This window comes from Polistes dominula, unplaced genomic scaffold, assembly GCF_049000335.1.
Source record: "Polistes dominula isolate Pdom_NZ unplaced genomic scaffold, Pdom_raw_medaka contig_23, whole genome shotgun sequence".
Taxonomy (NCBI): domain Eukaryota; kingdom Metazoa; phylum Arthropoda; class Insecta; order Hymenoptera; family Vespidae; genus Polistes; species Polistes dominula.
Genome location: NW_028300963.1, coordinates 5934100 through 5957557, shown reverse-complemented (window position 1 = coordinate 5957557; position 23458 = coordinate 5934100). Strand labels below are relative to the sequence as shown.

The window sequence follows — 23458 nt, the reverse complement described above, 5'->3', positions numbered from 1 at the left end:
TTGCATGACGTAGTACACCTTCCTCATATGCTAGATTCAATTATTTTCAACCTTTCTTTCTACACGTAGGAAAATTCCTCTTCTTTTACATATTAAATATTTTACTATATATGTACATTGTTTTATGAAATGTATTTTTAATAAGTAATTTATATCTATGATACTGAATGTTAATTAACATATTGTTGATCGGAAATTTTTTGAAGAACTTATTCTCACGTCACCTTCCTATTATTTGTAATTGGATTGAAAAGTTAATGAATTTTTCTTTTTCGTATGTAAACAATATAATAATAGTACAAGACAGTTTTTAATATTGAAATATCTATTTGCGTTACGTTTTTATTTTAAACAGCGTGATATGAAAAAAAAAAGAAAACGTAATACGAGTTGACACGTGTCCAGGCAACAATGCTTATTGCAAAAAACTTATTGCTAAATACGATTAATTTACATGGAATAAGATTGCATATAAATAGTATAAAAGAATGTGAAGTTTATTCGTCATTTATTCTTTTTTTTTTAATATAAATTATTGAAAAGGCTGCATACCTGTATTAGAATTAGAAGAGATACGCATTACACAGCGTGAAATTACGAATTTAAAATATATTCAAAAACGTAAGCACACACAGTTGAAATTTATACAAATATATTCAACGATGAATTGACTGATATTAGTACGGCTTTATCTTATTGAACAAAATTTCTTTAATTTGTTAATAAAACAAACTATATATTATAAATATGTTTATATATATATTTTTTTTATTTTTTTATTTTTTTATTTTTTTTTTTATATTAAGTTATACTCGTTAATGATGCACAATCAACTATTATCCCAATAATATTAAATAATAATAATATTTGAGTAGTATAAATAATAATAAATAAAAATAAAATTTTGTAATAAATAATAATTCATTAGAAATAACATATATGAGCCGTAATATTGTTTTTACAGTCAGTAATATTTTTTATTTAAATGCGATAAAATTTAATGTGTGAAAGCAAGTAAAATAAGTTAAATAAATAATTGTAAATGTAATAAAGTTTTGTTTAATCGAGTACGAGGTAAATAAAACAAATGGAATTGAAAAAAAACAAAAATTATTCTGTCACGTTAGTTTTGTAGAAATAGTAACGGCTAATGTCAAAGGTGTGTCACAAAAGGGTCGAATATGTAACAATTTAGTGCAGGGGTAGGCAACCTTTTTCAGCAACGGACTTATCCTAATTTTGAAATTTTTTGTCGGGCCAAAATCACATTTCTTAATAGTATTTAAAATTGCATTCATATTGTAAACATTACATTAAAAAAACACGAAATGTGAAAAAAAAATAGATTACATACAAAAAATAAGAAAAGAATAAAAAACCAATATACTTATATACTTGAAGATTTTAATGCAAAGTTTGCGTTTGGCGGGCCGCGAGTTGCTCAACACTGATTTAATGCATTTAGATATCACAAAAAAAAATTAATGACGAATAGATTTCCGTTTAAAATAGTACATTATTTGAATTGTTAATAAAATTTAAATGTTATTTAAATTTATTCTTAGAGTTCAATAAAAAGAGACAAAAGATTCGTACAAATCGCTTATATAAAAGCTTCATCGAGACAAACAGAGTTCATTTCGATAGTATTGTTCTTGTCGAATTATTCTAATAATATGACGTTAAAAGATTTTGACGATGATGCGGTTGTCATCTCTGGAATATCTGGAAAATTTCCAGAGAGTGATAATATTAACGAATTAACAGAAAATCTATTGAATGGAAAAGATTGCGTGTCCTCGGATCATACAAGATGGAAATTCAGTAAGTATAAATTAAATTAATTGTTACCTAAAATTATTAACCTGTCTGTTTACCGGGGAGTTGCCTTTTAAATTACGTAACTGTTTTTATTATTTACTTATTATTTATTATTATTTATGCCTATTATAACAGTTGGGCCTAAAAGGCTGTAGGCTAACATAGTAAAACACATTTTTTTGATAAAAATCAATTTTTTTATCCAATATATCGATTGCCTTCGAGAGTCTGAAAATTAGTTAATTAGTTTCGGCGATTACCTTCTCATCAGTGCTGAATATTTTTCCCTCGAGCATTCTTTTGAGATCTTAAAACAGGAAAAAATCATTGGGGGCCAGATTTGTTGAATACGGTTGATTGGGAAGTAATTCAAAGCCCAATTCATACAACTTTGCAATCATTTTTTTGATTGATTGTGAGCAAGCGCGGCACCAACTTTGCACACAGCTTTTGCATGTCCAAGTATTCATGTATTATATGTCCTACACGTTCCTTTGATATCTTTACAGTCTCAGCTAACTTAATGAACTTTACTTTACGGTCATACAAAATTATTTTCTGATCTTTCTTGATATTTTCGTCAGCAACAGCAACTTTCGGTCGTCCGCTGCGTGCATATACTCGACCCTCATTTCGTCTCGTTTAAGGGGATATTCTGGTCTAGAAATTTGAAAAAATTGAGTTTTTTTTTCCTATTTTTAAAGCTTCAACTTTTTAAGAATATGTCCTCAAGAGGATTTTTCAAAATTCCATTTATTTTCGGAGATATAGCTGTTTTAGTGACGCGACATCCTATATCCTACCCTTATTAAGCGAAACTTTGAACGCGTTTTTTTCGAAGCTGTTTTTTTTTTTCACAATTATCAAGATATCTCAAGTTCTACTCAACCGATTTGCTTGAAATTTAGTAAGAGTCTTCTCTATGCATTACTCTATCGTGCAATATAAAATCTTACAAAATTTTTAATTTTTACTATTTTTAAAAAAATCGAAAAAGTAAAAAAAGTGGTAAAAATAATGTATCTTGTTTCAAACAGCTGTAATTTAGCGATAAGAAAAACATTTTTCAATTCTTTTAGTTCGAACGATAGCGGCATTATTCTAAATTAATAATCCGTTTTAATTTTTTATTTCATATTACCAGGAGAGCTGCAATCTTGACATTTGTCGCGTCCCGTTTTTTTTCTTTTTTTTTTGGGGGGGGGGGGGTCCCTCCACTTCATTAGCCTATATCTTTTTCAATTTTGAATTTTTTCACTATTTTTTTTTTTTTTTTTTTCCATGTATTCTCGAAATATTTATGAATATCTTGTAACATTGTAGATAGTGAAAATATTATTCGTCTTTTTGGAATTACACTTGAAAAAGTACCTAAAATTAATGCCTCTAGACCAGAATACCCCCTTTAACTTAGCAAATAACTTCTCAACGGTTGATTTTTCTGGTGCAGAGTCCGAATAATGTTTATCAAGCCAAGCCTTGACCTAAAAAGTATTTTTTTTTTTTTCAATAATTAGCAATGTTTTATTAAAACACGAAAATCTTTTTTATTCATCTTTTTGAAAACAATAAATGCTGCTTCACTCAAAATTTTCACAAAAAAACTGCATCTTACGAACCAACTACTCGACAACTGCAAAATTTTTACTTATATCTTTTAAAGGTTAGTACTAACAAAAAATCATATGGATTTAATCCTAGTAATGCCATTTATGCATTAGCCTACGGACTTTTCAGTCCAACTGTTATATATGCTTATTATTATTATTATTATTATATATATATACGCCTAACCGAACTAAACTAACTAAATAAATACGCCTACGCCTAAGTTATTTAAATTTTAAAAACAAATGGCATAAATATCAATTTTAATTAGACCTTTGCCGAGGGCTACATAAACAACAGCTACAATTTATAGCTTTAATTGATAAACAAAGTCGTATTTGAATGTAGCTTCTGTATAGATACATATATTTACTATTTATTATTATTTATTATTATTTATTATTATTTATTATTATTTATGCTTAAAATAAATTAGATGACTATGAGCAAGTAACACTATGAAGACACTAACACGTTCCGTGTTAGGTGTACATATCACCAGTGGTACACTTACTATTAGACATATTTATTTAATGCGCTGATAATTTATGTTAACAATTGCTAAATTTTAATTAAATTGATTGTTAATCGGATTGGTTCGATGATAAGAAACTTGAAACTATTCGACTATTATTATTTATTACTACTAATTAATTCAAAATTTACATATTTTAATAGTCATCCAAGACCAATCGCAAACGCGTTTACATCACGTGGAGCTATATATACGACTAACTACGGTAAAATAAAAAGGAGTCATTCGAAGAAAGTCGGATCGATTCGGATATGTTTGTCTTTTTTTTTCTTTTTTACTAAATATCGTGGCCGTTACAAAGCCGTCCGCCGTTCCGTTGTCTCACCGCCCATCGCTCCCTTGCCGCGCAAGCCCGACGACGGTCTGTAACATCACCGCTGCGTTTCATTTCTTGAAGTGAAAACTTCTTTAGAATAGGAGTTATCTGAAAAGTAAATAAACGGAAACGCAGCTATGAAACGGCTGCTATACTAAATAATGAGAGAAAAAGAGACAAACATATAGGATTGAGACTGCGAAAGAATGAGACGGAATATAGCTATACAGTTTTTCCTATTCTCCGTCTCCTCTTTATGCTATGCTTGGTAGTTATCGCTCCTGGTTTTATATGTGTGTGTTTGTGCGCGACTGCATACTACAAAGCGTGGACACGTAATCTTTCGATACTCGAAATGTTTGTGGGTACGAGCGATAGAAAGGTAAAAGAATAAACAGAGATAAGCACGTAGGTATGCGACAAAAGTATAAGGTCCAAACCAACCGACGGTCCAAATAAAGAAAGAAGGTGCGTGGACTGTTTTTACTTTACCAAACGTGTAATTTCTTTTCTATTTAAAAATGTTTCTATTTTTTTTTTATTGAAAAATTAATATTTAATTTATTATTTAGAAAATATTATAATAAATAATTATGAAGTACTTAGAATATATAATAATTGTATTGTCTGAAATATTTAAAAAAAAAAAAAAAAAAAAAAAAAGGATTACCAGATAGATCAGAGAAAAAGAATTAGAGAATACTGTGGAATAAATGAGGAGCAGCTGACAAATTCCTATTCAAAAGCAAGTAAATTACTGTCACATTTTTATATTTTTCTTCTTTACAAAATATATTTGATGCATAAAGACAAAATATGTCTATTAAATTTGATTTCCATATGTTTTTATGAAAAATATCCAAAGAGATCTATTGACCCATGCATATATGAAACTTATATTACAAATTGTGATTTTAAGAAAGTGATATTTAAGAAACTTATACTATTTTTTGAATAAAATAAAAACATTTTAAAGATGTTGAACGCCTAGTGTGAATCGGTAGAGCTTACCACGGAGCTGAAATTTGAGACTCGTAGTGTACACAGTTGGATAAGCTGTGAGAGCGATATGATTCAATGCATTTTTTAGATTTTTCGTTGTTCAAATCTTTATTTAGACGATAGTATTTAGAAAGATAAACTTGTGGTTAAAGAATAAAGACAAGACACGTTATAAATAATAAAGGGTCTCGAAGTGTGGTAGGCTATTGAGATGGAAAAGCATTTCTCGAAAAGATCTCTATTATTAAATCTTTCATTACATCTGTACCAGATCCTTCGTTCAGTCCAGCAGTATTTTCCATATGTATTTCGTAACATTTTTATTTTGTCATTCCTAAAATGTTTGTGAATGATGAAAACCATCCTAACAAATAAAATTTTCTATCTGAGTTTCACAAAAAGGATATTCTATATTTACTTAGTTTACGACGCATTATATTTTCCTCGATAAATATCCTACGATTTTGGTGTCTATCTACGACTATCGCACTTAACATTCCATTTTTATTGCTTGAATTTGGAAAAGTGTACTTTTTATCAGCTATTCCACCAAGAGACCATACCGGTGATCTTTATTATATATGGTAATAATATTATATTATATAAATCCTACAATTATCTTACTCTTGAAACTGTGCATTCGTCTCATTCTCTCGAAACGTAGATTTTTGAAGGTTTCACTTTTAACACGTGTGATCTGCACACATGATTTTTTTTCTAGATCCTATGTCTAAAATACCATCTTGTTTGGGAATAATTTCTGGTTTAACGAAATTCGACAATGTCTCTTTTGGAATTAGTACATTCCAGTCAAATAATATGTCGCCAGAGTCAAGAATTGCAATTGAAACTACGTTTGAAGCAATCATTGATGCTGGAATAAATCCTGCAGAGCTACGCGACAAGAAAATCAATGTTTACGGGGTATTGAGTTTATATGAGTCAGATGTTAATGCTATAAACATTAAAGGAAAGGTAAGTTAATAGATTCATATAATGGATTCCATACAAATGTAAATTAACTTTATGTATAGTTCGCTTTATTTTCATAATAGAAAGATGGATATTCTTTAACTGGTAATTGCCGTGCTATGCTATCAAATCGGATTTCATTTGTTATGAGTCTAATTGGATCAAGCTGTAGTATTGATTCAAGTTGCACATCAAGTGCAGTAGCAATTCAAAAAGCTTACCAAGCTATTAAAGCTGGAGAATGCGATAATGCGATTGTATGTGGTGGAGTCTTAAGTTTATTTTCTAAAACATCCTATCAACTCTCTGAATTAGGTAAAATAAGAGTATGTCAAGAATAATTACTTCCAGTACTTACATATAAAGAAAAAAAAGGCAACTGTTTCTTGTAATTTGATCATATAAATAATAATGAAAATTTCTACATAATCAAATGAATATTTTCCTAATTTATAAATAATTTTGGGTTGTATAAATTTCGTGATTTAGGTTTGTTGTCATCCGACGGGCTAAACAGGTCTTTCGACAAAAATGCTTCTGGATTCTTAAGAAGCGAGTCAATAGGAACTATTTTCTTACAAAGAGCTAAAGATGCAAAGCGAGTATATGCTGAGGTCGTTAATATTTGTGTTAGTTACACTCCAGCAATTTCAAGAAAAACTTGTATATTTTCTACAGCTGAATTTCAAGCTCAAATAATGAAACAGACATTGAAACAATGCAGTTTAAGACCTAGCGATGTAAATTACATCGAGGCTGATGGTACAGCAATCAAATCAATGGATCTAGAAGAATTAAAGGCGATAGATCTTGTTTATGGTCAAGATCGAAGTTATTCTAATCCTCTCTTAATAGGATCTATTAAATCAAACATTGGTTATACATTTAATAATAATACATTAAATTCGATAATCAAGGTAAAATAACTGAAAAGACAAAATTAAATTTAACACAATACAAATTTATTTTCATATTCTACATTATATTCTCTTTGTAATTTCTAGGTACTAATTGCTATGGAGACCGGAGTTATACCACCGAATCTTCATTATTCCGAGCCTCCGGAAGAAGCTCAATGTCTTCAGGAGGGACGCGTAAAAGTCATTACAAAACCAACAATTTGGACGGATTGCTACGCTGCTGTTAACACAGCTGCATTAAATGGTTCCTTCTCACACATTATCTTAAAACGCCATTCAAAAGAGAAGCTGGGTAGAAAGCTTTCACAAAATAATATGCCACGGCTTTTTGTAGCTTCTTGTCGAACTCAGGAAATGATAACATCGATCTTTAATACCGTAGGTTATTTATTTTACGACAAAACTAATTATACAAAATGATTGTTAATAATATGGTATACCTACGTGTTTAGTTGAATTCGAACAGAGGAGATGATGAATTTGCTCAGTTAATTAATGATATTACTGAGAAACCATTTCCTCAATCATTGTATTCTGGATATACAGTAATTCCAGAATCTGAAGTAACTAATTCAGAACAATCGATAGAGATGATTGATAATAATTTGTCACTTCAATCTCGACAGATATGGTTTGTTTTTTCGGGGATGGGATCACAATGGACTGGAATGGGTAATACAAATTTTACATATAAATAATAAAAAAGATGTTACTTGATAGCTATTAAATTTCAAAATAAATCTTTTTTAGGTGAGTCACTGATGAAAATACCAATCTTTGCTGAAGCAATAAAAAGGTGTGATGATGTTTTAAGACCTCGAGGTTATGATATTATGCATATTATATGTGACAAAGATCCAACTATATACGATAATATTATAAATTGCTTTTTAGGAATAGCGGCAATACAAGTAATAATATATATTTAATATTTACACTTTATTATTTTTTATTTCTTCTTATCTTTGTATAAATAATTTCTCATGATTGTTACACAGATTGGTCTAGTGGATATTTTATATGCTGTTGGCGTTAAACCGAATTACATGATCGGGCATTCTGTTGGTGAGCTTGGTTGTTCTTACGCAGATGGTTGCTTTTCTGCTGAAGAAATGATTTTAAGTGCTCTTTCTCGAGGTTTGGCTTCTTTAGAAAGTGACTTAATACACGGAACGATGGCTGCAGTTGGTCTTGGCTACCAACAAATTCGAGATATTTGCCCTGAAGACATTGACGTTGCATGTCATAATGGACCAGAAAGCTCTACAATAAGTGGACCAACCGAATCAATAAATGTTTTTGTAAAAGAATTACAGGTAATTCTTAGCAGATTTTAAGTAGATTTTTTAATAGACAGTCATAATAATAAGGTTTTTTTTTAATAGAGTCCTAATTTTTCATTTTTAGAATAAAGGAATATTTGCTAAAACCGTTCCAACTAATAATATTGCATATCATAGTCGTTACATTTCTCCAGCTGGTCCAAAGTTGTTGGATTACCTAAAAAAAGTCATTCCTTTTCCAAAAGAGCGCAGTTCTCGTTGGATATGCACGTCTATTCCACAAAACGAATGGCTTTCGATGAAAGCTCAATTTTCTTCACCTGAATATCATACAAATAATCTTCTTTCTCCTGTTTTATTCGAAGAAGTAATAAAACTTATTCCAAGGAATGCTATAACCATTGAAATTTCACCGCATGGACTGCTACAGGTTTATTATTTAGAATAAAATATTTATTGTATGTTATTTTACCTATATAACTTATTACATTTTATTCATCAGGCAATTCTGAACAAATCGTTAAAAGAAAACTGCATTAATTTACCATTAACAAGACGGGGTAATAAAGATAATTCAATCTTATTACTATCAACATTAGGAAAGCTTTATAATCTTGGGTTACCCATTACGCCAGGGAAGCTCTATCCGAGTATTTCCTATCCTGTTTCTAAAGGAACGCCTTCGATCTCTTCACTTATCCAATGGGAACATAGTTCTGATTGGTGAGTATATAAAATAGACTTTTCTAAAATGAATTGTACAAACTACTATTTCATATGTTGGACAGGAACGTGGAAGGTGATAAAACGTATGAAATTCAACAAGCCGAAGAACTGATAGATCTGGAATCAGATAAATACAAATTTTTACGAAACTTTAAAATGAACGATAAAGTTACTATTTCTTTAGCTGTCTATTCGAAATTAGTTTTAAATGTTTACTTAAATTTAAATCCACACAAGCATGACAATTCTTTTATACTGGAAAATATTATAAATCACAATGAATTACTAAAAATACCTGAGAACAACAAAATACATTTAATAATTATGATATTTAAAGGTAAAAATTGTAATCATCAAAATATATTATTTCATAACTATGTTTGAAAAAATGTAAAATTTTAGGCTCAGGAAAATTTGAAGTTAAATGTAAAGAAGGAATCATGTTAGCTTCTGGAACTATACGAGTAGCAGAAACTGGAAAAGAAGTTATTCCTGAAATTATTTTACTGAAAAAGGAAACAGAATTTTTAAACGAAGAAGATATTTATTTAAATCTTCATTTACGTGGTTACCAGTACGAAGAATCTTATAATATTATTAGCAGACTTTCTACATCGTGTACCAATGGAACGTTTAAATGGAGCAGTGATTGGATGTTATTACTAGAAGGATTAATTCAAGTGCATATTATCAGCAGTAGGAACAAAAATATGTTGATACCGAGTAGGATAGAAAAACTCGTCATCGACTTGGCACAATTAACTGACAAAATGAAAGAAAATAATGGTAAGCATTTGAATGTTAATGTTAACTTTTTCGTGGTTATTAAGATGAAATATAGACCAAGAGTTGTGTGTAAAACTCTTCAAATTCTCTAACAGATAAATCAAAATTAGAATGTATTTATACTACTTTATGATCATATTAGGAGTAAAACGAAATAAATTTAATTTTCATTTATTTATAATTAAAGAATAAACAATTAAAATTTATATTATTTATTGAATTTTGCCTTGATATTAAATTATTTACAATTATTTCGTTATTTGTAATAATCGGCAGTCTTTTCGTAACGTTTTCGTACTAACAGTTATAATTGTAAAATAATAAAAAATTTATTAAAACAAAAGTCATTGTTAAGAAAGAAGGCAATATCTCTAATTTTCTTTTAAACCATATTCAAGTAATTTCTGCATTAAACATTCTCGTAAATTATAATTGTTATTTTATTGAAATACATTTTTTTAAACAATTATTTAAATATTTTTTTTGGTAAGTTCCTCCACACAAAAAAAAACGACATATATCATAGTCTAATAAATTATACAGTATATTATGATTTGTTTTCACAGAGCTATCTATGAAATTCGACAAACAGATAAATGTGATAGCTTGCCCCGGAATTGAGATGATTGGGATTCAATTTCAAGAAATAATATTTGACAACAGTCATTGGGAAATTATCGCGGATGAGCTTCGATTTATCCAGAATATAGATAAAACAAAGATGAATATTGACGACGTATTAAACGTAGTACTAGGAATAATTTCCACAAATATTAGCAAAAAAAATATAGAAAAGATATTGGTAATAAATGACTCAGAAAACAAAAATGAAAACATTTTGGAGTTTCTCGAGAATATCATACAAAGGACGAGGAAAAACCTCAATATAAAATTAATTAGCAGAGAGTTCCTTAATCAGACAATGAATGAGGATTTTATTTTGACGATTATAAATAATGCGCATTTTAAGGATATAAGAAAATTCATTAGTACTCTTGGTAAAGAATCATTTTTATTGACAATCATAGAAACAGAAGAGAAAGATAATGTGATTTCTGCATTAGCAAGTGTTGGATTAAATGTCATCTTAAAAATCAACATTTCTCTTTGTCGTATTGTTCTACTTTTACGTAAAGAAAGAAATTTAAGAAAAGCGATTGTTTTAAATAACCAAGAAAACTGTCTAGATCGGTTAAAGATCTGTTTACGAGATTCAAAATATGACAATGTTTTATTTGTGGTTAACACTATCCAGGATAATGATTTATTTGAGATACTTCAAGGTATAAGACAAGAACCGGGATATAAGAAACTCCATATTTTCGATCTACAAGATGCAAAAGCACCAAAATTCTCACTTCAAAATGAATTCTATGAATCACAAGTAAAACTCAATCTTCGTGAAAACGTCTTAGCGCCAAATGGGGAATGGGGCACATACAGATGGATGCCATTGCCAGTGAAGCTCACTTCTTCTTTTCGTAAGAAAGCAAAAATTAATAAACCAATTTCTTTAGAATGGACGGAAGACCTACCATTGTCTAGAAGAAAAAATGAAAGTGTCGTAAAAGTAGAGTTTGCAGCATTCGACTTGAGTGTTTACGAGTACTATTTAAATAGTGACGTCAGCTTAGAATCACAAATATTTCTTACAGAATATTCAGGAAGAGATGAAAAAGGTCGTAGAGTAATGGGGCTTGTTAATAATTTAACTATAAGTAATGAAATTTTACCAGATCCAGATTTAACTTGGATTATTCCAGACACTATGAGCTTCGAAGATGCTGCAACGATTCCCCAAGCTTATTTGGCAGCTTTTATTATTTTACATTCAGATAAATGGAGGTTAAAAACAATTAAAACTGTATTGATACATTTTGGTGCTAGTGATATAGGACAGGCTCTTATAAATTTATCTTTATTATATAATTTTGATGTTTACACTACTTATAAAACGGAAGCAGAAAAACGAGTGATCGAGACAATACGACCAAGCTTACCACAGACTCATATTATAAATGTTAATAATTATAAAAGTTATATTCAAAATATTACAAAAGGCAAAGGTTTTGATTTTGTAGTTGCAAACTTTTCCATCTTAGACAATATGGCAGATTGTATAGATATTGTTAAAACTTTAAAACATTTAGTAATGATTTACGATTGTAAAGGGCCTAGTTACAATCCGATACCACTATCTAATTTTATACGATTCCTAAGTATGTACGGCTACTGTTTACAAGACCTTATTAAGTTGCCAACGAAAATTAAGAGAGAAGCAGCAGATCTGATGAGAACAGCTCTTAAAATGGGCAGCTTAAAACCAATTATATCACGAAGACTTTTTCTTCAAGGAGCAACGGAAGAAAGAAGCATTGATGCTTGTGAACGTTATGGAAAAGTAAATAATTATTTATACTGTTTATCTAATAAAATTTAATTTTCTTTTTTGACAATTATATTAAAAATGCATTTTTTTGCAGGTTTTAGTCAACTTGCAAGAAGACAAAACACTTTCCAATATCATTTCTCAATTTTGGTTCTATAGTGATAAATGCTACCTTGTCATCGATGGTTTCAATATCTTTGGCAAAATTCTGATCGAGTGGATGATCGAACAAGGAGTTAAAAAATTAATCATCGCTTCTGATATGTCTATAGAGGGTCACGAATGTGCGGTCCTTAAATGGCGCGAAAATGGAGTAACGGTCATTGTCCGACATGAAGATGACTTAAGCAATGTCACATGTATTGAGAAATTATTCAAAGAAGTTTTAACTATAGGTCCACTAGATGGCATATTTGATCTACAAAGAACGAAGATTGATTCTTCAATTTCTTCGTTAAAATATTTCAAAGTTACTGAAATACTAGATGAATATAGTAGAAAGTTTTGTCTGTCTCATGTTAAATTATTTATTTTCTCTTCGTTCGACTTAAACGGAGATGGATTAAGAGACACTAATATTGAAAAATTATGCAAAAAAAGAAAAGAATCTTCCCTTCATGGTTTAATTATTTTATTGCCTAATCTTTTAGAAAATGCAGTAGCTGACAATAAATATAAAAATGTATATTACAAAAAAATGTCATTACTTTTAAAACGATTAAACTCTATACTATGCACAGAATCTTCAATAATCGCTGTTCGCCATTTAATAAAAGATAATTCCGTAGATGGCAACGAGAAAAATATTCTTGTTGGGGAGACCGAAAAGGAGGTAATTTATTTTATTTTTATGGTATAAATTTCATTATTCACTTTTTGTTTCCATTAGCTAACGATAGTATTATTATTTTAAATATTTTTATTAAATATAAGCTTTACATCTTATTAATCATGATTGTGTTTAAAATTATTTAGCTACGATTTGAAGAAAACAATCTACAAGAAGAGGAAGTACGTCAGTTCGAAAAATACATATATAACTATGATTAAATAAATACATAATATTTTAAGGAAATAATGCAAGTTACTGTACTTAAAGTATACACGATCAATACGTTTAATTAATTTTCTCTTTGTATCTTAAAAAATAAATAAACAAAATTATACTGTTTTTCGATTTTTATGGCTCTTTCTCCTCTTTTTGCGACTAGTTATTCTAAGTTATTCACTTGTTCCATGAAACACATTTTCTACTGTCTTATACGTATGTAGGTACATAGCTTTGTCCAAGCAAAAAAGTTTTCACTAAAAAAATGTTCTGCGATTAATTATTTTAGAGATGAAGAAAAAAAAAACTAATACGACATGTTGCTATTAAGGTTGTCTTTAACATTTAACGATAACTATCGGTCAATTTTATCATTTATAAACTTTTATGAAACTTTTACATTGTTACGTTCTTTTGTCTACTACCAGTATTTTATGCGCCGTTCAATCATCCCCTATGCGTTCCACGTGACATGCCCATCTTAATTATCTTGATTTTACGACGTTAATGATGTCCGTCTTGTTATACAGTTGATCTACTTATACGTTATGGAGTTTTCTTCATTCGTCCGTTTCTTCATCGCGTTTTGCACGGTAGATGTGGCAAAAAACTTTATTTTTTTAAACCATAAATTTTGTTTTGTCCCGCAACGTAAGCGACATCATTTCAACACCATAAGGGGTTATGCCTAGTTAGAATTTTCAAAAAATCAATTTTTTTTTTTTTTTTTTTTTTTTACATTCTCAGAATGTACATATATTTAAATATATTCTCTGAAAATTTAAAGCTAATCCGATAAATATTTTCGGAGATATACTTGAATTTGTAAGGCCATGTCAGAGTGTAAAGTTGTGCGTTCTGTTCTGTTAGGTACCAAATTTTTTGTAGACTTTCTGTGAAACAGATCTTGCGATAAGCCTATGAAATAAAATATCATGAAATACGATAGGTAGCAGAGATAAGATATTGTTTACCTAAATATTAAGTATTTTCTGCGATAAGTCATTGTACGATCCGAAATGATCGTACGGTAATAATCTATAAGTTAAATCGCGCGCGTCCGATTCTATCGATTTAAACTATAGATCGATACTCATTGCGAGCATCGATACTAGTGACTATCGAAACGTTCTCACAGTTACCCCCACATCTCGCATCCCAACTTCTCACATCTCTAGTGCGTACGCCCTGCTGGGCCAGTACAAAGGGGCATTTTTTCTATTTCACGACCGGACGCCTACGACGACACATCTTCAACAACTAAGGATTATAGAAGCCATATTAGACAAAAGATTTAAGAATTCACAAGGGACAACGAAGAGAATATCCTAATCTTTAAGACTTGTGAAAATAAGCCCATTCAACATCGCAACCCTTAAGGTCGTGATCGCTATACTTGAGGAGTGCAAGAGGTGAGATCTTTCCATTATATATATATATATTTCACATCGACGTTATTTACCGCGTGGTAACACCACGTGGTACACTCTTATTGTATAATCAAATATCATCCAGGGTTTTTATGCCACAAGGCTTTTCCCTGACAAGCCAATAAAGCTTCGCATCTTTTATTGGCTCAATCACGTGTTTTATTTTACACCTTAACCTAACCCTTTATTCTCCACTTCATAGCATATACAAAATTGCCAGAGGACTCTTAGTTGAGGAATTTAGGCTATAACAGTCATTATGTGAAATGTAACTCTAGTGACGGAAAATTAAAATTTAAAACTGCATCTCCCCGTGGATTTGCTTTTAAAATCGTTGTAGTGTGTGATAAGTGTGAAAATCGTGTTAATGTTCAATAGAAAAACTCAAAGTTCGTTATAGAAACTATATAGGTGATGGCGATTCAAAAACATATTCTGGGATTCTGAAAGCTGCTCCTTACGGTGAAGTCAAAGTTGTCAAAAAAGAATATATCGTGCATGTTCAGAAGTGAATGGGTACACGACTCCGCGAGCAAGTAAAACAAAATACAGAAACAGTTAAAAAAGGTGGAAAAAAAATTACAAAAAAAGTACTTTTAGGGAAAGGTAAACTCACGGCTAAGCTATTAAATAAGCTGACAGTTTACTATGGCTTGGCAATAAGGAGAAATTGTGATTCTGTGAATAATATGTATAATGCAATTTGGGGAACATATTATCATTATTGTTTAACTGATTAGAAGCCTCAACACGAAATGTGCCCAGGTGGAGAAGGTTCATAATGTAGTTGGCAGCAAGGGCTAGTAACAGACACATTAACTTCTTACACCTATGATTATCCAACTTTATCAGCTGATGTTGCTAAAGCTATATATCCAATTTATAAAGACCTTAGCAATGTAAAATTATGGGAAAAGTGTGTTAATGGATTTACACAAAACAATAATGAGAGTTATAATCAACACGCCGAAAGAAATTTGGGAAAAACTAAATACGCTGTACGGGGATACCAGTGAAGATCTGAAGCAGAGCAACTGGCAAGCATTCTACAAATTTCGAATTTCTGATGGTGAATCGGTAGCATCGAGTATTGAAGAATTCGAAAGCATTTGTAGGAAATTAGAAAATGCCGGAGATAAGCCTTCCGATAGCGCGGTTATGTCGAGACTCCTAGATAGTTTACCGTCGAAGTTTTCTACATTTAGAATGGCATGGGAGAGTACAACTGCAGGAGAGAGGAAGAAAGATAAATTAATCGCAAGAATAATCCGAGAAGATAAGCGTCTCACATCGGTCGAAGCAGAAGAATCGTCGTTAGCGTTAAAGGTGAGAAATATGAATTTGCAGCCCGGGAGGTCCAACGATAAGGCAGTTTCTAGTAATCAAGCTGGGAAAAAGAAAAGTAAAGCCAGAGTGGATGAAATGAAACAAAAATTTTCGTGTAATTATTGCCATGAAAAAGGACACTGGTATCGTGAATGTAAGAAAAGAATTGCTGATAAAGAAAATAAAAAGAAATCGGATAAGCCGTCTAATCTTGAAGAAACATATAATGTCGCGGCGTTTTCTTTGGAGGCAACAAATGAAAAACAATCGATATGGATAGCTGACTCGGTGGCGTCGATGCATATGTCGCCACATAAAGAAATATTTCGAGAATTGAGACCGGCCGATAAGATAAGATATGTGAAAGTGGCAGGAGGCGAAACTTTATCCGTGGCGGGTATGGGGACAATAGATATCGTCGCGTGTGTGGACGGTAAAGAGGAGAGCCGCCAACTTTCAAATGTTCTTTTTGTTCCGGATTTGGAACAGAATTTGTTTTCAGTGGGAGCGATTACTGAAAGAGGGTTCTCATTTCATGTTATCGGAAAGCGGTGCGAAGTTCGAAATAGTAGCGGTGCTTTATCTTCAGTGGGAGAGCGCCATGGACAATTATTTAGAATGCTATTTAAAACGAAGAAGTCTATGGAATGTTATTTAATACAAGAAAGCTCGTTAAAATTATGGCACGAGCGATTAGGCCATATCAATGTGAACGCCATCAAGAAAACTGATGAAATGAAAGCTGTAAATGGTATGAAAATTAAAAATGGATCACAGTTTTTCTGTGAGGCTTGTACGCTGGGGAAACAGGCACGAAAACCTCATTTCTCAAGTAGGCGGGTCAAGGCAGATAAACCGGGCGAGATGATGCATTCGGATGTGTAAGGCTTAATAAATGTGGAGTCTGCAGGTGGTTCGCGGTATTTTCTACTGTTTAGGGATGATTGTACAGGTTTTCGAACAATTTATTTCCTACGGAACAAATCGGAGGTTCTAAATAAATTTAAGGAATTTGAAGCTCTTGTCCACAGGCAGACAGGTAACAAGATAAAAATTCTACGTTCGGATAATGGGAGAGAATATATTTCGAAAGAATTTCGAGATTTTCTACAATCGAGAGGAATCATCCACGAAAAATCTACGCCGTACGTTCCTCAACAGAATGGACGATCCGAGAGGGAAATGCGAACTCTTGTAGAAAGTGCAAGGTCCATGTTAATTTCAAAAGGCTTACCAAAATATTTGTGGGCGGAAGCGGTAAAAACAGCAGCGTACATTCTTAACAGGACTGTTACAAAACAGTTGGATGAAATGACTGCATATGAAAAATGGACTGGACGAAAACCGGAAGTACAACATATGCGAATTTTCGGAAGCATCACCTACAAGAACATTCCCAAGGAAAGTAGGAGGAAGTTGGATAGTAAAAGTCTTCGGTTAGTTTTGGTTGGCTACGAAGGCGATTCTACTAATTATAGACTATGGGACAAGAAATCACGGAAAATACATATAGCCTGTGATGTCACCTTTAATGAAGAAGCTGCAGAAAATTTTGATGAAGAGTCCTGTAAACGTTTTTCTGTAAACTTGGATTTTGGAAATTATAATGAATCACTTGAAGAGGACGAAGAAGATTTTGAGTCGGCTGAATCATCAGGTGAAGATAATGACGAAGCATCTCCAAGTGTAAGTAACCGTCAACAGGATGAAGTGCAACAAACCGGTAGACAATTGCGCGATAGAAGAACATTACGTGTGCCAGACCGCTATAGTGAGTTTGGTTATGCCTCCATAGCGGATGTAGTGCCCCAAACGTATGAAAGTGCGGTGTCTAGTGTAGAAGCAGTGCAATGGAAATGTGCGATGAATGAAGAAATGAGTGCGCTTCGTAAAAATAAAACATGGACACTAGAAAGATTACCAGAAAATAAAAAGACTGTAGCTTGTAAGTGGGTTTTTACTAAGAAACTGGACTCGAACGGTAATGTGCAGCGTTATAAAGCTAGGCTTGTGGCAAAAGGCTTCACTCAACGAGAAGGAATTGATTTTTCTGAAACTTTCGCGCCGGTGGTTAGATATGAGTCTATTAGAATATTATTGGCGATCGCGGCGAGAGATGATTTGGAGTTAGCACAATTTGATATTAAAACTGCTTTCCTTCACGGTGAGTTGAAAGAGCTTATTTTCATAGAGCAGCCACAAGGTTTTGTCGATAAATGTCAACCACAAGCAGTTTGTAAATTAAATAAGAGTTTGTATGGGCTTAAGCAGTCACCACGGTGTTGGAATTCTAAATTTACAAATTTTCTAAAGAGTTTTGGTTTCTATCATTCTGAAAATGATAATTGTGTATTTTTAGGGAAAGTGAATGATGCAGACGTTATTTTAGCTTTATATGTAGATGACGGGTTAGTGTTGTCAAAATCAAAAGAAGCGGTTAAAATGGTTTTAGATAAATTAAAAGAAAATTTTGAAATCACTATTGGAAACGGAAAACAATTTATCGGTATGGAAATTGAGCGCGACCGCAAAAATCGTACTATTAAAATAAAGCAGGAACAGTACATCAAAAGAATGCTTGTAAGATTTCGAATGGAGGATGCAAAACCAGTTAGTACAGCGTTTGAGCCTGGTTTGCATTTGTCATCACAAGAAAATGTAAAAATATGTGATGTACCATATCGGGAAGCTATAGGTTCATTATTGTTTACAGCAAGGGTCTGTAGGCCGGATATTGAATTTGCGGTGAATAAATTAAGTCAGTTTTTAACGAATTATGGGCGGGAACACTGGCAAGCTGCGAAAAGAATTTTCAGATATTTGAAAGGAACGCTAGATCATGGAATTGTGTACGGAACAAGTGGGAGTAATGGCATTCTAAACGGGTATACGGATGCAGATTATGCAGGATGTGTAACTACTCGTAAATCAACGACAGGTTTTTTATTTGTATTAAATAATGGGGCAGTTTCATGGTCTAGTCAGAGGCAGCGTGTGGTAGCATTGTCAACAACTGAAGCGGAGTATATTGCACTTGCGAAGGGTACTCAGGAGGCTTTGTGGTTAAAGCAATTTTGTTTAGATATTGGTTTAAAATGTGAAGCGATACCTATGAATGTAGATAACCAATCAGCGATTAAACTAGCAAGTAATCCTGAGTATCATAAACGAACAAAACACATAGACGTTCGTTATCATTTTGTGCGAGGAGTCTTCGAACGAGGCGATATTATTGTAAATTATGTCGATACCACACGGCAGCTTGCAGATGTTTTTACGAAGCCCTTGAGTAATCAACAATTTGAAAAATTACGACACGGGATCGGTGTATTAGTCTAAATAAGTGGGAGTATTGGAAGAATATTTAGGCTAATGTAGTATTGAGAGTGCCGCGTGGCGTCGTGACGGTGCACTCGTGGACGCTACATTGTTCTTCCGTTGTTTTCTTTGTGTGCTGTACGTCTCGAAGTGCGTGCGTTGTTAGTTATAGGACGTCAACCGAAATGCGTGGACGTAGCGTTTCTTATTCTTAGTTTTTCTTTTGTTCTTTTATGTAATGCATATTATTATATCTGAAATATAGTTGTTCAGTATCTTAACCAAGAGTGTTGGAAATCATTAGATAGAATTTTCCAATAATACCCATTAAGGAACATGCCGCTAATGCTACTAAATTTGAAATACTAGTCGAAGCAATTGGCGCATTACTTTCCGTTGTACGCGAACTTAGCCTAGAATCAATCAGCATAGCAAAGACGACCTATATCGATGGCATACCGTGGTCGCGCGTCCATGGGGTACTATGTAATACTTTCGAGTCCGAAAACTGCCAAATTGTGATTTGCCTTAATAAGGTTTCAATTCCAGAATTAGATCAAAGATTGAACATCCTTATGGAATGCCACTCGTCGGTTATCGGTGGACATGGGTGTAACCAAAACATATAATCGTATTAGACAGAAGTATCATTGGCAAAATATGAAAAAGGACATACAGGAATTTATTAGAAATTGTGAAAGTTGCCAAATAAAAAAATTAGAGTTAAGTCCAAGGAGCCAATGATACTCACCGATACTCCGGGAGCGGCATTCGATAAGATTGCCATGGATATCGTTGGACCACTTCCCAAGACAAGAAAGGGAAATAAGTATATCCTTACTATGCAAGACTCTTTAACGAAATTTTTCGTTGCGGTGGCTCTTAAAACAGCAACATCAGTCGATTTTGCGGAGGCTATGGTCCAAAAATTTTGTAATGTTTTCCGATCAGGGAACAAATTTCACGAGCTCCCTACTAAGGGCGGTAGCGAAGCAATATCGTTGCAAACAAATTAGAACAACAGCGTTCCATCCGCAATCAAATGGGTCGCTTGAACGTTCCCATATAGTCTTGACGGAGTACTTAAAACATTTCATTAATAAAAAGAAAGAGTGGGATAAGTGGCTCACTCACGCTATGTTCGCGTACAACACTAGTACTCATGAGGGAACAAGATTCACCCCTCACGAGTTAGTATTCGGCAGGCAAGCGAATGTTCCTTCGGGAACAGCGGTTAGTGATACTGGATTGGAAAATACGTATTTGAAATATTATACAGATCTAGTTCATAAGATTAGGACAGCCCAGGAAATAGCAAGACAGAACCTGGTGGGTGCAAAGATAAAATCAAAATTGTATTATGATCGAAATGCTCGAGGCCAAAATCTTGCAGTCGGACAAAATATTTATCTTTTAAAACAACCGACACCTAAATTTGGAGATCAATACACTGGCCCCCACCAGATTCTAGAAGTGCTGCCTAGAAATAATATTAAAATTAGCTACAAGAATGGGAGCAAAATTGTCCATCGAGACAAGGTAAAGATAGCTAGACAAAAGAATTAGAATGTTCTTCATGAACCGACATAGTTATAATATGTATATCTTCATGTTTTTATTTGTATATCACGTAGTTTTGTAACGAGCTGTACGTTTGCAACAGAGAAGATGCATTCCGAACTTTGCTGCATCATCATCTTTTACGTCAACGTAGCTTCTGCATTGTTGGGATACGATTGCGGCGGAACAGCCGCCAACATAACAACGATATCATTGCTAGAAACGGGGAGTGCAATCTCCCCACCAAGACGCCCAACAAGACGACGACCTACGTACAGCTGTTGCAGCTGACTGATTATGAGACGACACCGGTATATCAGTGTCGGATTGAAGTCGACCGTACCATCTACTATTGCGGCATGAACTCACACATATCAGCTGATCACAACGGACGCCGCATATATTTGATGGATGTGTCTGCCGACGTTTGCAGATCTATCGTTAACACCGGTGCACTTTCCTTGAACTCGTTTACTCAGTTGAATGGATTACGCGTGAATACGACCGATTTTCGGAGTGTTACACTGGCAGGCTCTATAACCACCGGCGGTGCGTGTCATGGCACGCAGTACTCAGATACCGACGGAACGTGGGACAGTGTAGTAGTGCAAAGTGTAGTGCGAACGAACATCAGAACATACACGGGCACTGTGAAAGTTAGTGACGATGTGATCTCACTGGGAGGGCACGTCCGATGCACTTTTTCACAGGGGTCGTGCCTCACGGATGAAAATGGGAATGCTTTCTGGACAATATTTCCGAAATCAGCGTGCAACTTTGAACAGTACACGGCCTTGTATGAAGGTCAAGCAACAAAGATAACATCACCTATCACTACCTCACTACTATCAACAATGTATACGGTAACCGAGGGAGATACAACCTTCGCGTTAGTCAGCAAGGAAAAGCATAATATCTGTGGGTATAGTTTGATCAGGACAGAACATCCTAAATTATTCATATTGGAAACACAACAAGGACAGACGTTTACGACAAAGGCAAGAATAACACCAGATAATATGGATCTATTCGCCTACATAAATTCGAAATTCGTATACGTAGAAAAACATCATCGAGAGCAACTCGAATCACTATACCACATTATATTGCAACAAAGGTGCAATTTGGAGAAACAAGTAATTAGGAACGCGCTGGCTTTGGCAACTATTCTCCCCGATGTGTTTGCTTACACAGTAATGAAGAAGCCGGGATACATGGCGGTGATAGGCGGCGAAGTTGCACACATCATCAAATGCACCCCAGTCCCAGTGAAGGTCAGGCACTCAAATGAGTGCTATCGCGAGCTCCCGGTAACTTATCAGAACACTAGCATGTACCTGAAACCCAAGTCTAGAATTTTGGTCAGTAGGGGAACCGAGGAGTCTTGCAGTGCACTACTACCAAAGGAATATCTGGTCGAAGGGGTTTGGTACCAGCTGCTACCCAAACCAACTTACGTGGGGGATTCACAAATTTTGCAACCAAGCACGGAAATGTTTTGGAAATATACCGATGCAGGATCCTTGGCTACGAGTGGAATCTACTCGCAGGCCGATTTGGACAACTTAAGAGACCACGTAATGTTTCCCGTGGAACAACCTTCTATATTAAACACGATTGCCAGGGGAGCAGCAGGACAAAAGGTGCCCACAGAAACTTTGAACCTAATGAACTTTGTGAGTGAGCATGATATAAACAAATTTGCGGAAAGTGTAACGTCACGAGTGTGGAACGGACTTTTGAAGTTCGGGTCAGTCAGTGCTGCAATATTGGGCATTGTATTTATATTCAAACTAGTTAAGTTAGTGATCGACTCTATTCTGCGTGGCTACGCCTTACACACAGTGTATGGGTGGAGCATACACCTATAAGGTGCTATTTGGGGCTCAATAACTGGCCTACTCCTCTACTTGAAGACCAGAAGAGACTTTAAATCTACATCGGAAATGGAAGAGGGAACTGAACTTCGAGAAATCTGCACGGGGCAGCAAAAACCAACCTGCAGCGTGGCTGGCAGACCTCAAACGTTGAGGGCCACAAGCCGCTCCCAAACCGACTATACATCCGGTAAGCAAGTGCGGTTCCAAATGGACAATGAACTCTTTCAGAAAATCCGCGGGTGGCGAAGCCCTAGGGAATAAATTCCCTAACGCTTCTGTTTAAGGGGGGAGGTGTCACGTCCCAGTGACGACTAATTTCGAACTTTGCTGCGCCAATTATGCGAGTGTCCTATTTGTAAGTCGTTAGTCGATTACTATTTAGCTATATTCGTACCTTGTAAAATTGTACTCCTAATTTTGTCTTATAACCACTTTCATGAACAACCATCGATATTGGCATTAGTTGATCACACGTAAATGTGATGGCAAGGATCCATTGTCGTTCATGATCGTGAGGAAGTAAGTAAAGGGTAGATTT

At 33.6% G+C, this 23458-nt stretch overlaps 1 protein-coding gene and 1 pseudogene across 1 annotated transcript; both read left to right on the top strand.

Moving 5' to 3' along the window:
• The first annotated feature begins 1639 nt into the window (after positions 1–1639).
• On the top strand, positions 1640–13529 carry LOC107073738 (fatty acid synthase-like). The gene is made up of 15 exons (XM_089172530.1): positions 1640–1824; positions 6004–6257; positions 6338–6569; positions 6744–7171; positions 7259–7552; positions 7627–7846; positions 7925–8085; positions 8173–8490; positions 8582–8887; positions 8960–9180; positions 9246–9520; positions 9586–9969; positions 10536–12370; positions 12453–13190; positions 13334–13529. The coding sequence occupies exons 1-15, from the start codon at positions 1677–1679 to the stop codon at positions 13406–13408; spliced, it is 5889 nt and encodes a 1962-aa protein (XP_089028656.1). The 5' UTR covers positions 1640–1676; the 3' UTR covers positions 13409–13529.
• An 8530-nt stretch (positions 13530–22059) lies between these two features.
• On the top strand, positions 22060–23181 carry LOC149032561 (uncharacterized; annotated as a pseudogene).
• Positions 23182–23458: the final 277 nt, after the last annotated feature.

Bases quoted from the DNA above. Each gene is read 5' to 3' on its own strand.
- LOC107073738 (XM_089172530.1), top strand. From the start codon at position 1,677: ATGACGTTAAAAGATTTTGACGATGATGCGGTTGTCATCTCTGGAATA. The intron at 8,086-8,172 runs GTAATAATATAT...ATTGTTACACAG, and splicing joins TAGGAATAGCGGCAATACAA to ATTGGTCTAGTGGATATTTT. The intron at 12,371-12,452 runs GTAAATAATTAT...ATTTTTTTGCAG, and splicing joins CTTGTGAACGTTATGGAAAA to GTTTTAGTCAACTTGCAAGA.